The following is a 14,597-nucleotide window of genomic DNA, read 5'->3' on the forward strand; positions in this document are numbered from 1 at the left end:
GAGCAACTGAGCCATGGTACTTCACTTGAGCCTGCCTATTAGAGCTCTGGAAAAGAGTTTTCAGTATAAGGAGTCATCACACACAGTGTTAACCCAATAATACTCTAGCCACCACCAACTCAAGATGTACATGTAATATAGGGGCTTATAAAGGAAAAAAAAAAAAACATGTAAAAGTCCCAGATCATATGATCATCTGGTGCTTTAGCTGGATGTACATATTTTTAGAGTTTCCTTTGATGCTGGTGTCACTGACTCTTCCATCCTCTACCCTTCTTCATCACAATCATTCTTCCACCTCACTCTGACACCTGGCTCATTGAGAGTCCCTCTCTCCCCCATAGAGGCAAGCATTCCTAGCATTCTCTTGGGTAACATGTAAGTCCTTATATAGATAAGCCATCAAAACTGGGTCTCAGAGTGCCTTGAGTTCACTGCTGTGAAGCTACTCCACTCCACCTGAGCTACCCATATCCACAGCCACATCCTAGACTGTGTCCTCCTCTGAGCTGCTCCACCAGGATCTCCCCATCACCTATTCTTCTGAACCACTTGCTCCCACTCTGATTGCTCTCAGGAAATCCCCTAAGACCTCCTCACTCAAAACTGTCTACTAATATTCTAACACCCCCACCCTCAGCTTCCCCCCCGTCTCAAAAAAAAAACCCATTGTTATATCACTTCTACCACTCTCCTTGCCTGACACCCTCAACACCCTTACCCCTTTGTTCTCAATGTCACCCATTCTTGACAACTGAAAGCACTCCGTCCATCCACGTTTGATTTCACCCACTTCTACATTTAGACTGCTGCCATCTGCTGGAGAAAAACCTCACAACTTTAGTCTGTCTCATTCTAAACTACTTGTATTTCAGTCTATAAACAAAAATTACTTTCTAGTTAACAAACTTGAAATCACACAGTTTGAATAATTTTATAATATAGTCCTTTTACTTAACAACATATTATAAAATTTTTCTCTATCATTAAATAATCCTGCAAATGGATAGAGTGCCTGTTACTTGCCAGCCAGAGTATACAGTGTTGGGTATACAACAGTAAATAAGATACAGGTCCCAACCTCAAGGAACTCACAGGTAAGTATCCAGGCAAATAAAATACACAGGAATAAGTGTTACAACACATGAGGCTGGAGGAGTACCCGGGAGGGCCACCTGACCTTCCTCCTTAGGGATCAGGGAAGGCTTCCTCATCTTAATTGTGGACTGAAGGGGAAATTAGCATTAACCAAAATGGCAACCCACTCCAGTATTCTTGCCTTGAAAATCCCATGGACAGAGGAGCCTGGTAGACTACAGTCCATGGGGTCGCAAAGAGTCGGACACGACTGAACAACTTCACTTTATGTGAGTTGGGGATGTGAAAAGTCAGGATAGGAAAAACAGTTCAAAGAAGGGATGGCATTTGGGGGAACAGGTCAGTGAAGGCCTCCCACCAGGGAGATGACCAAGCTGATCGCTGAAGGACAAGCAGGAGTTAGCCAGGTACAATGAGGGAAAGAAGGGTTTTGCAGGTAGAGAGTCACATATGTGAAGACACAGTGCTAAAAGGAGCACAGGAAGCTGGTAGGGGGTGGTGTACATGGCCCAGAGCTTAGAGAACAGACTAGCCCTAACTAAATCGACTCAGGAGTCTTGGGAGATGGAGATGGTCATGGAAGTCAAGACAATGGGTAAGACACCCAAAGACAGGTGCATTATGACAAGAGAACAGGGAAGGCACAACCTTGGGGGAATCAAGTTCAAGGGACAGTCAGAAGAGAGGTCTTGCAAAGGAGACTGAGAGGGCTCAGACAACAGAGATGGAGAGACCATTTCAGTGGGAATACTGGTCCACAGCAGCAAATGCTGTCCAGCGGGACGCAGAAAATATTTCGCGTCCGATAGTGTTCTATCCGATGAATGTATGATTATTTATTGGAACAAACCCCTATTAATGGGCATTTAAGTTGTTTTCAATTTCCCCTAATATAAATAAAGCTTCAGAGGATAGTTTAATCTTTCTGTGTATGTCTGCATAATAAATTATAGTATATGTCTGAAAATTTACTGATAGACCCTAACGAGTAACCATTCTGGAAAATCATGCCAATTTAAGTGCCCACAGCTGTGTGTAACAGGATTCACTCCAAGTTTATAGAAAGACTATGGTAACTCATGGTTTATATTTTTTTTGAGGCATAACACATGCTCATGTGTGTTTTGGCAGTAAGTATATTCTCTTTTGCAAACTCCCTTTGAATGTTCACTTCTTTCCAATGGATTCATTAAGAGTGTTCCACATGTTACTTAATCTTTGTCTGACATATTAAAAAAATAGTGATTTTTAAATTGAACTCTTTAATCATTTTAGTGTAGGCCATGAAGTAAGAATCATTTATCCTCTTAACCCAGGTGTTAACCAGTTGTCTCCAAACCATTTATTTCTGTATTCATTTGAAAAATCATCTTTATTTTATATTAAATTACTTAGGTACCTGAATATATTTCTAGATTCAGTGTTCTTTCCAGTATAAAAATTTGAATATTTCACTCACCTGTTTATCCTTCAGTGCCTCCACATAGACATCAAAATAAGATCCAAGCTCAAAAGTACAGGATACAAGGATGATCAGGCCACTACTCAGATTTTTGTCTCATTTCTTCCCATCTCCCTTGTTTTCTCTGTTCCTCCAAAAAGCCACATTCTCGATTATCCAATAAGCTACTCTACGTGCCCACGGTGCCCTTCTTCCACCTCACCCAACATCTTTCGTCTGGTGAATTCCTACTTACTGTCTATGACTCGGCATCATTTCTGATTCTTGTTAAAAGAAAACTGTACCTGAACATAATCTCCTATTTCATTTATTTACTTTTTATCAAAACTCTCATGATACCAAATTGTAGTTGTCTGTTTACATGTATGCTTATATTAATTCGGATCAGAACTTCCAGGTCCTAACACATGATATTCTTCTGGCAAACGGTTGATGAATTAATTCTAATTTAATACTTAGTCTACGCTCTGCCAGATGATTTGCTAGGCACTAAACTCTATGAATGTGAGAGTTGGACTACAAAGAAAGCTGAGTGCTTAAGAATTGATGCTTTTGAACTGTGGTGTTGGAGAAGACCCTTGGACTGCAAAGAGATCCAACCAGTCCATCCTAAAGGAAATCAGTCTTGAATATTCATTGGAAGGACTGATGCTGAAGCTGAAACTCCAATATTTGGCTACCTCATGTGAAGAACTGACTCACTGGAAAAGATCCTGATGCTGGGAAGGATTGAGGGCTGGAGGAGAAGGAGATGACAAAGATAAGATGGTTGGATGGCATCACCAACTCAATGGACATGAGTTTGAGTAGGCTCTGGGAGTTGGTGATAGACAGGGAGGCCTGGCGTGCTGCAGTCCATGGGGTCTCAAAGAGTCGGACACGACTGAGCGATTCAGCTGAACTGAACTGAACTGAACAAAATTAGAAAGTTCCAAGCAGCTAACTGGAGAATTTCTCTGAATATAAAGCCATCTAAGTGTAGATACTCTTTCTTCCCAATAAATAGAAAAGGTAAATGAGGTATAAATGTCACTTTTTTTTTACAAATTAATTTTTAAAGTACTAGGAACTCTGTTATGCTGTATGAGAATTTGGACTGAGTGAATGCAACAGGATAGAATGAATGCAACAGGGTAGAATGAAGATCTGTCTGAGGCAAATTTGCAAAATTTGCCTGAACTGAATTGAAACTGACACAAAAATAACAAATCTCAGTTCCTACCTGATTACACTCACAATTTCACTTGAGATTTGTGATGTTTATAAATTCAAGTTAAATGAGAAACAACAGCCCTGCAAGAAGTTTCTTAAAAACCCACATCCATGTATGAATTTGATGACAAAACCAGCGGCAACTAATATGCCAAAATATTAATAAAATATAATATATATGAAATATCAGAGAAAAGGATAGCAAATCATTAAAATTAAAAATATATATATAGTATCTTCCTTCAATTTAGTCCCTCACTTGCAGCTGTCTTGCATCCATCTCTAGAAACAAAAATTAAACAATCTAGAAGTTCATTCCATTAGTGTGTTTAAATACTCTGGATCCCGACTTGGAGAGCACCCAAATATTTAAGTGACACAATTTATTAAGAATAGCTTAAGAGATCTTCTTACTTGATACACTTGTTCTGATCCAACTTTCCTAGAATGCCTGTTCAATTTCAAGCAAACTTCATTAAATATTGAAATATTGAAAATCCCATCATCTTCTAAGAGTTCATCACCTGAAAGATAAGAAAGAACACAGGGAAATGTTGCTAGCCAAACACACCACGATGAAGGACAGCGGCAACTCCGAGAGCCAACAGAATGTGTAAGGGCAGAAGCATCAAACCCGGCTCCAGGTTCTGGCTCTACAGCTTCTTAATTGCATGACCTTAGCTAAGTCACTTAACCCCTCTGACCCTCAATTTCCTTATTTTTGGAATCAAGCAATCCATGTTGCTTTTCTTATATCACAAGCACAAATAATGTATATATATTTTAAAACGGTTGTAGGACTTCCCTTGTGGCTCAGTGGTCAAGAATACACCTACCAACGTAGGGGATGTGGGTTCGATCCCTGGTCCGGGAAGATTCTGCATGCTGCTAAGCCTGGGTGCCACAACTGCTGAGCCGGGATACCCTAGAGTCTGTGCTCGGCAACAAGAGAACTCAGTGCAATGAGAAGCTGAAGACTGAAACTAGAAAGTAGCCCCCACTCACCGCAACTAGAGAGAGCCCTGCGTGCAGCAACGAGGACCCAGAGCAGTCAAAAATCCATAAAAAAGAATAAAATATATAAAACTATTGTTAACCCATAAAGGTGTGAGATTTTAGAAAGCTAATCCTATCCTTTGGATTGTCCCATAAGTAAAACGTCATGAAGGTTAACTATCTCAACAGGCAGAAAGTCTGAGAATAAGGAGGAAGCTGAATAAAAGTCAAAGGTCAGGGATTAGAACTCTTAAAGCAAATGTTTCTTAGAGCAGATGATCAGAAAGTAGATGACCAGGCAAGATGTGTGTTCTCAGCAGACAGTATTTCCAGGGCTCCTTAGATGAGGGCTAAGGCAGTAAAATAATCAAGAAGCAGATGCATTTCCATCACTGTACAGAAGAAAAGTAATTTCATACCTCCTGCAGCCTAATTCATTTCTTCGATGTTCTATTTTCTTAAGGCAGTTAAAACAATAACAACAAAAAAGAAGTTTGTTAAGACCCCCACAGAGAGTCTAGTAATACCAAGGCTAATTTTCAAGAAAAAGCAGATTTCCTAACAAACAAGTCTGGACATTTTCTACAAATGTGAAAAAGTTTCAATGTTAGCAGAGAGAAGCTTTTTATAACAACCTTTCAGGTGTATTTCTCCCACTGGAGTCTTTGCTACCTAAGAAGAAATAATGATAACAATAAACTTTTGTCTTCAAAATCAGAATTGTCCATTTTAAATTTTAAATATCACTGACATAGGCAGCACCAGGCAATCAGCTCGGAGAAAGTAGTCTTGGCTAGCTCTTATTAGAAGATGTAAAAATATGGTGATGGGAAAGAATTTGAAGACCTATCACAAGTGCTCTCCGATACCTTCACAACTTTCATTTTCAGGATTGCATAAGGATCCCAGAAACAAAAATTGCTCCATGTATGCATGTGGTTTTGAGGCATATCAAGTATACCTATGTGAGCAATACCACATATAGTATATGTCTGTACACAAACAGAACATAAAGCAGAAGTATTGTCTGCAGAGTTCCTGTCTCAATATGATTTTCCCACTTATAGCCCTTATGGTCTGAGAACAAAGGCATCTGGTTCCCACTTCCCACCCCCAACCCTGACAGAAGTGATGGAGAATAGTAAAAATGGGTCAACTTGCATCTGGGCTAGAAAGAAGGGTTGACTGCTATCTATAAGGCAGAAACATGAAGATATTTCTACAAAGCACAATGTGAAAGAAACTAGGCAAAGGGAAAAAAAGGCTGAGAGCTCTGTGCAATATGCTTTCCAAGCAAAGGAGCAGGGTCCCAAAATCTCAAAGGAAGGAACAGGGCGGACTGGTGCCCAGAGAGTTGGGGGCCGGAAGCAAGGACTGGTCACAGGACTGCTCCGTCTGGAGCCCCTTAGCCTGGTGGCTCCCAATCCTAAATGCCCATCAGCAGATCTAAAGGAAAGCTTGGACATCGGTGGGTTTTTTTTCTTCTTTTCTTTGGTTAACTCACCAGGCAATTCTGATAAGCACCCAGGGTTACATACACTGTTTGTTCTCACTGTTTCTACTTCTAATAATAATAGTCTCTTGTTAGCACAATGGAGATCATTAACAGAGAAGCACTTCTAAGTGGATGCCTGGGGATCTGGAGGTTCCATTTGACAGAGAGCTGTGGTCGGCAAAAGGGGAGACTTGTTCCTTCCAGCCCCTGTAGGCAAAGGTCCACATGAAGCCAGGTGATGCTGAGCTGACGCAAGAGCTACAGTTCTACCGATCCAAGATAGCCAAGTGTTCAATCAGGGCAGGAGGCTTTCTTGCAGCTGCTCCTCAAAGGACACTGGATCATCCAACCAGCAGTAAATCTTTGAAGATGAGATCAGAGATAAGCATATCAATGTTATGCAAGAAAAAGTAAGACCAAAGGGAATGCCATCCATTTTATTATGAAGGGAATATCAATGCTAAATAAAACTTTAAAAAACATATTTATTTACTTATTTATGTATTTGACTGCCTCAGATCTAAGTTGCAGCATGCGACATCTTTGTTCTCACAGATCTTTTCACTGGGATGCACGAATTGTCTAGTTGTGGCTCATGGGTGTCAGCATTTGTGGCTCATGGGCTTAGTTACCCCGTGGCTTGTGGGATCTTAGTTCCCCTATCAGGGATCGAACTTGCATCCTCCACGTGGCAAGGTGAACTCTTTACCACTGGACCACCAGGGAAGTCCCTAAATAAAACTTCTCCTTTCAAGGGTAAGTAATCATAATCAAGAAAGGGGGAGCCTAAGAAATGATTCTACAAAGAAGAAGAGGGAGATCAAGCCTTGAAAGCAAAGAATGAACACTGCTGAAAAAATATTGAGCAAAATAACGGCAAAACTCAGCAACACCTGTTTCGTACACTCAGTAAAAAATTTTAAAGATGTATTCAAACAGATAAAGGATGAGATGGTAGAAGAATGTGATAGCAGAGAGGAAATTGGTTGAGAGAGGCAGAAATAAAAGAGGAACTAGAAGAGACAAAAAAAACAAAAGGAAATGAAAGTGCAATAAGAGAATTTAAAGTGCATCAGAAATGTCAATTCATAGATGCATAAATGCATCTAGAGAACAAACTTACTACACACTCACAGAAGGCCGAGGACAAAGGCATGGATGTAAGGAAAGAGAGAGAGAATGGAAGACCAATGCAGGAATTCTACACAGGAGTATTTGAAGTGCAAAAACAAATATCAACCACAAATCGGCGCTTGCCATGGTTGGCCGTCATCTACCTCTACAAAGATTAAACTATGTGCTGCTGCAGCAGCTGAACTCCAACACCCGCTGAAGGAGTTCAGAGTGGAGAGCAGAAATGAGGCACTCTGTGCTCCTGGAAAAAAAAAAAAAAGGCAAAATGGCTGTCTGGGGAGGCCTTACAAAAAGCTGTGAAAAGGAGAGAGGCGAAAAGCAAAGGAGAAAAGGAAAGATATAAGCATCTGAATGCAGAGTTCCAAAGAATAGCAAGGAGAGATAAGAAAGCCTTCTTCAGTGATCAATGCAAAGAAATAGAGGAAAACAACAGAATGGGAAAGACTAGAGATCTCTTCAAGAAAATTAGAGATACCAAGGGAACATTTCATGCAAAGATGGGCTCGATAAAGGACCGAAATGGTATGGACCTAACAGAAGCAGAAGATATTAAGAAGAGGTGGCAAGAATACACGGAAGAACTGTACAAAAAAGATCTTCATGACCCAGATAATCATGATGATGTGATCACTAATCTTGAGCCAGACATCTTGGAATGTGAAGTCAAGTGGGCCTTAGAAAGCATCACTACGAACAAAGCTAGTGGAGGTGATGGAATTCCAGTGGAGCTCTTTCAAATCCTGAAAGATGACGCTGTGAAAGTGCTGCACTCAATATGCCAGCAAATTTGGAAAACTCAGCAGTGGCCACAGGACTGGAAGAGGTCAGTTTTCATTCCAATCCCAAAGAAAGGCAATGCCAAAGAATGCTCAAACTACTGCACAATTGCACTCATCTCACATGCTAGTAAAGTAATGCTCAAAATTCTCCAAGCCAGGCTTCAGCAATATGTGAACCGTGAACTCCCTGATGTTCAAGCTGGTTTTAGAAAAGGCAGAGGAACCAGAGATCAAATTGCCAACATCCGCTGGATCGTGGAAACAGCAAGAGAGTTCCAGAAAAACATCTATTTCTGCTTTATTGACTATGCCAAAGCCTTTGACTGTGTGGATCACAATAAACTGTGGACAATTCTGAAAGAGATGGGAATACCAGACCACCTAACCTGCCTCTTGAGAAATGTGTATGCATATCAGGAAGCAACAGTTAGAACTGGACATGGAACAACAGACTGGTTCCAAATAGGAAAAGGAGTGCGTCAAGGCTGTATATTGTCACCCTGCTTATCTGACTTCTATGCAGAGTACATCATGAGAAACGCTGGGCTGGAAGAAGCACAAGCTGGAATCAAGATTGCCGGGAGAAATATCAATAATCTCAGATATGCAGATGACACCGCCCTTATGGCAGAAAGTGAAGAGGAGCTAAAAAGCTTCTTGATGAAAGTGAAAGAGGAGAGCAAAAAAGTTGGCTTAAAGCTCAACATTCAGAAAACGAAGATCATGGCATCCGGTCCCATCACCTCATGGGAAATAGATGGGGAAACAGTGACATGACTTTATTTTGGGGGGCTCCAAAATCACTGCAGATGGTGATTGCAGCCATGAAATTAAAAGACGCTTACTCCTTGGAAGAAAAGTTATGACCAACCTAGATAGCATATTCAAAAGCAGAGACATTACTTTGCCAACTAAGGTCCATCTAGTCAAGGCTATGGTTTTTCCTATGGTCCATGTACGGATGTGAGAGTTGGACTGTGAAGAAGGCTGAGCGCCGAAGAATTGATGCTTTTGAACTGTGGTGTTGGAGAAGACTCTTGAGAGTCCCTTGGACTGCAAGGAGATCCAACCAGTCCATTCTGAAGGAGATCAGCCCTGGGATTTCTTTGGAAGGAATGATGCTAAAGCTGAAACTCCAGTACTTTGGCCACCTCCTGCGAAGAGTTGACTCATTGGAAAAGACTCTGATGCTGGGAGGGATTGGGGGCCGGAGGAGAAGGGGACGACAGAGGATGAGATGGCTGGATGGCATCACGGACTCGATGGACATGAGTCTGAGTGAACTCTGGGAGATGGCGATGGACAGGGAGGCCTGGCGTGCTGTGATTCATGGGGTCGCAAAGAGTCGGACACGACTGAGCGACTGAACTGAACTGTGCTCCTGGAAGACTGGGAGGACAGGTCTTCAGATAGCTAGATATTCTCAGGAGCTGATGTTATGAGCCCAATTCTTGTATCTCTTCATATCTAGAAAACCCCTAAAATCCTTCTTGGTGAAGATTGTTTCTTGTGACTAGCAGAAGCTTCACGAGACAAGCAGAAATTTTCTACCAAAAAATCTGTACTTGATTCCCCCTTTATCAAAATCACATATATAGTGTCCTTTACCCCTATGTCTTTGGGACAGTTTCTCAGAGCTATCTGAGGTGCTCTCTCCCAAGCAGCAGTCCTCATACTGCCCCAAATAAAACTTAACTCTCATCTATCACACTGTGCATATTTTTTTAAGCTGACACAAACTAACAAAAACAAGACTCAGAGATTTAATGAAAGAAAATATTCTTAATGTGTAGATAGATCTAAATGTGAAGATCCAAAAACTCACAGGGTTCTAGGAAAATTGTGAAAAACATTAACATGTATATAACCATGACTGAAATTTCATGAAAGAAAAGATTTCTGTCTCATTCACTACTGAATTCCCAATGCCCAAAACTGTCAAACACATAGCAAGTGGTCAATAAGCATTTACCACATGCATGAGTAAGTGATTAAAGTCTGGAACTTCACATATAAAGAAAACTATGATACCCAGGATGAAAAAGATCAGATTGTCTACGTGGGATTGAAAAAAAAAAAATCACACCTTCAAATTCCTCTTTCAAAACTTTAAATTCCCAAAGCCAGTATGAAACGCCTCCAGGATTCTGACAAGGTTTTGTCCAATAATTTTATCTTCAATCAAGCTCCCATTCACTTGTGAAGACAACAAAATGAGGTTCCCTGATAACCCTGGGCTCAGAAAGTATCCCATTCCTCAGTAAGAAGACAGAAATCATGATGCAGAAAGAGAAATAAAAATAGAGGAAAACAGAAAAACTTTGGTATGAAAGAACTGCTAGTAAGCACTAAAACTATGAAAACATACAGCTGTTTATATAATTGTTATAAATATTGCTATAAGTTTATATAAAAATGAATTCTTAAAAGATCTAGTGCATGTTAAAAATTATTAAAAATAAGAAGCTGGCAATAAAAAGCTGTATTAAGCCAGTAGCAAAAGGAAAGCAAAAGGGGAAGGAATAAAAGGAAGTAAGAAATGCTAACTTCCTTGTCTTTTGTGGGGGGAGAAGTCGACATGATTCCAGTCTCCACACTGGTAATAAGAGAAACACACATTCAAATAGGATTTTTTTGGTTTTGTTTTTTAATGTGTAGTACCGAATAAAAGCAAGATCTCTACGGTCTGAATCACTGAGAAAAGAACATTTGTGCAGCAAAGAGAGTATACAATAGACATAGCAACAAAGCATTAAAAAGAGAAAAAATTAAGATGACAGAAGAAAGGAAAATCGTATCACAAACACCACTGTGTAAATTGATTAACTCTATTTTTCTCACAAACGTTTGCAACGTATGCCATCTCCTCAAGTACGTCCATAGCGATATTATCCAGACAGATTTTAAGAACAAAAGTGGGACAAGGCATATCATGCAAGCAGAGCACAAAGAAGTCAAGAAAATCAGGGCAAAAAAATTATTAAATAGGCTAAAGTGAGCCACGTGTTAATAGTGCAAGTTAGAATCTACAATTAAGGCATCAGTCATGAACATAAATATCATAACATCAAACTGTGTGAAACAAACTATCAGAATGTATGGCAACCTGAGAAGAATGGCAATCTGAATAAGCAAAAAATAATAACAACAACAAAAACAGAAGTCCTGAAAAACCTTACCACTGAAGTTGATTTAAGACTAAATCTTACCTTATTTACAAGCAAACACTACACCTAGTATTGCAAAACTTTGCCAAATAGTAAACCCCAAGAAAATGTCAACAAATCTCCCCCAAAGAATACTAAAATTGAAAAAAAAAACTAGAAATCAACAGCAAAGTGTAAATGTTGAGAATATTTTAAACCTACCACTTGATAACATACATAATCCTTCAATCAATGGGGAAATCAAAATACCAAGTATATAATACTTTGCAAGTAAAAATAAAGGGAACATATATTAACACCCTAATAAATAATTCTTCCATCAAGGGAAAATCAGAATAGTAATTACACTGTGTCTTGAAAGTAAAAATAAAGATAATATGTATAAATGCCTAAGGAATTCCACCAAAGATCAAATCCAGAAGGGAGAAAGAAGAACTGAAATCTTTTATCATCAAACAGAAAATAATGGAAATAAGTTGAAGTATGCAATTAACTCAAGAATTTAGTAATAGAACAATATAACCAACTTAAGAGAATCAGGGAGAAGGAAATTTTAAAATGAGAGAAATTAATGAGATAAAAAATAATTTTAAAAACCCAAGAGATTATTCTTCAGGGAAAAGAATAGTAATGAAACACACAACCCAAGCTAAGCAAATCAAGTGTTAAAAAGAAAGAAACACAACACTAGGAATCAAAATAACCTGGGGATATATAATGTATAACTCCAGAGGAGTCCACAAATATTCCATTTGACATTCTCCCAATATATCATGTGAATGTATGGCAAAAACCACCACAATACTGTAAAGTAATTAGCCTCCAATTAAAATTTTTTTATTTAAAAAAATTAAAAATAAATAGATAAAAAATAAAATCACTAAATGGACATTTTCTAGGAAAGTATAAATTATAAAAATTGACTCAAGAAAATGTAAGAAATACAAACAAATCCCCAAAACCATAGAAGAAATTGACAGTCATTAAAGAATTATCTCCCAAAGGGATGAAACTTTTAAATGATATTATGAGCAAATGTGTCCAGCTTTAAAGAAAGGGGATAATCCCGAAGTGATATAAACTTTTCCAGGGTATAAAAATATGGAAAGCTTCCCAATTCATTTAAAGAGAACTGGCATAACACTAATCATGAAATCGGATGGCTAAACGTGCAGGATCCAGATGAGCAGAATGACAAATTTTCACATGATGGCATAAATAAACAGGAAGGACAAAACCTGAGTAGATATGGAGAAAATGTAGAAATGTACCTTGTACCCAGTTGGGATAATTCAATATAAAGCCCAATCCTCACTAGATTAACTTGCAAATTTAATCTAGTTCCACTTAAAATTTCAGACAGAAGGAGGTCTGGAGACATTAACAGACTCAGCCAGGGTCATCCAACTCTTAAGCAGCAGAGTTAAGATGTAAATCCAGGTCTGTCTGAACCCAAAGACCATGCTGGGCTCAGCTGAAATTAACTTGAAAAGGTTGAAGAGGATGTTAGTAAAAACAGCGGACAATGAACAGCAATCTGTCATTGACTGAACAGGGACAGATGAGTTTGGAGTCCTAGGATGATCTTTTCATTCCTAATAAATCTACAGTAGTTTATTGTTAACTCTGAACAATTTTCTCTAATTAGTTACCATATTAAGTTGACAATATCTTTCCCTAGCATAGTCTTTACTTAGAAATAAATCATTTTATTTCTATACAAGTACCCTGAGACCTATTTTGTATAATTTCATAGTCTGAATGATATTGTAAAGACTAGCACACTTTTCATTTATTTCTGCAACATCCGTGTTACTTCCCAGTTCCTAGCAGCAGCAATACCTAAAGGTTGAGTTTTCTTAAATTCAATTCAGTCATTCAGTCATGCCTGACTCTGAGCCAGGCCTGCCTGTCCATCACCAGCTCCCGGAGCTTGCTCAGACTCATGTCCATTGAGTCGGTGATGCCATCCAACCATCTCATCCTCTGTCATCCCCTTCTCCTCCTGCCTTCAATCTTTCCCAACATCAGGGTCTTTTCCAATGAGTCAGTTCTTCACATCAGGTGGCCAAAGCATTGGAGCTTCAGCTTCAGCATCAGTCCTTTTAATGAATATTCAGGACTGATTTCCTTTACGATTGACTGGTTGGGTTTCCTTGCAGTCCAAGGGACTCTCAAGAGTCTTCTCCAACACCACAGTTCAAAAGCATCAATTCTTCAGCACTCAGCTTCCTTTATGGTCCAGCTTAAATAGGTTTTCTTAAATAGGACATTAAATAGCTAGCTGAGAACTACTTCAACTCATACAAGACACTAAATGACACCAATGGCTTCTCAAGGTTTGCTTTTAAAGAATTTAATTAATTTTGACATCCCACAACCAAAGTGCTGAAAAAAACTTATTGTAATTGTCATGATGATATAAACATCCAGATGATATCTATGATATCTCTGTGCCTTAGTGTTTATTACAGCTTCCTGAGGCTCCTTCCTGTCCAACCTGCTTTCCAACCAACTTCTACCCTCCTGCATCCTAGGGCTGCCTCCTCCTCTCCACCTGCTCACCCTCACTTTGAATCCCCACCCCTAATCAGTCCTGGGGTCACTTCTCATCCTAGATGTACAGCTCCTGGGTCAGCCTCCCTGACTCCTCCTTTGTCATGGGCAAGAGGAAGAAATGGCTTTTGAGTTTCCCACCAAAGATAAGCCAGATGGCTAACCGCTATTGCCTTGGACAATTGAAACAGTGCATCATTGCCTACTGCTATCTTTTAAATGCCTTCTTGCTACCTTCCACGTCAACTAGAGGACCCAGGTAAGAATCCCGTTCACTCTGGCATCCTTAGGACAGGAATCTCTCCTACTAGCCCTGCTCTGGTTCTGACCCCTGGAGCAATTAACCTCTTGGCTGCAAATCTTAGAAAGTAACTGTGAACTCTCCTGACCTGTGGATTCTGAAGCACGTTTCCCCACATCCCGCGCTTCGCATTCCCTAGCAGGAAATGAGACTTCACCTCCACCTACCAGCTGTCTGGAACTCAATGACGGCTGGCACGGAGCGTCGGGGAGGGGCTGTAGAAATGTTCACGGTGTAGTTGGTGCTCTGGTACAGGTCTAGGCAGACTTCTGGGGTCCTGCTCTCTATGGTCAAATTAACGGTCTCCTCATGAACTGATTCCAGGGGGTCCAACCGCTGTCCTTTTATGTGTATCTTTGTGAGGGGAAAAGACAAGAGAACCCACCATGACTTCACT

At 39.8% G+C, this 14,597-nt stretch overlaps 1 protein-coding gene across 1 annotated transcript in view; it reads right to left on the reverse strand.

The window, feature by feature from the left end:
- The window catches only part of SUSD1 (sushi domain containing 1), a 117,252-nt gene that overhangs the window by 43,161 nt on the left and 59,494 nt on the right, over positions 1-14,597 (reverse strand). Inside the window, exons 8-9 of the mRNA XM_052644564.1 lie at positions 14,368-14,554; positions 4,187-4,296 (exon numbers count right to left, since the gene is read on the reverse strand). Of these exons, the coding sequence (XP_052500524.1) occupies positions 4,187-4,296; positions 14,368-14,554 (297 nt within the window). The remainder of the gene's footprint in view (positions 1-4,186; positions 4,297-14,367; positions 14,555-14,597) is intronic.

This window comes from Budorcas taxicolor, chromosome 8 (genome assembly GCF_023091745.1).
Source record: "Budorcas taxicolor isolate Tak-1 chromosome 8, Takin1.1, whole genome shotgun sequence".
Lineage (NCBI taxonomy): Eukaryota > Metazoa > Chordata > Mammalia > Artiodactyla > Bovidae > Budorcas > Budorcas taxicolor.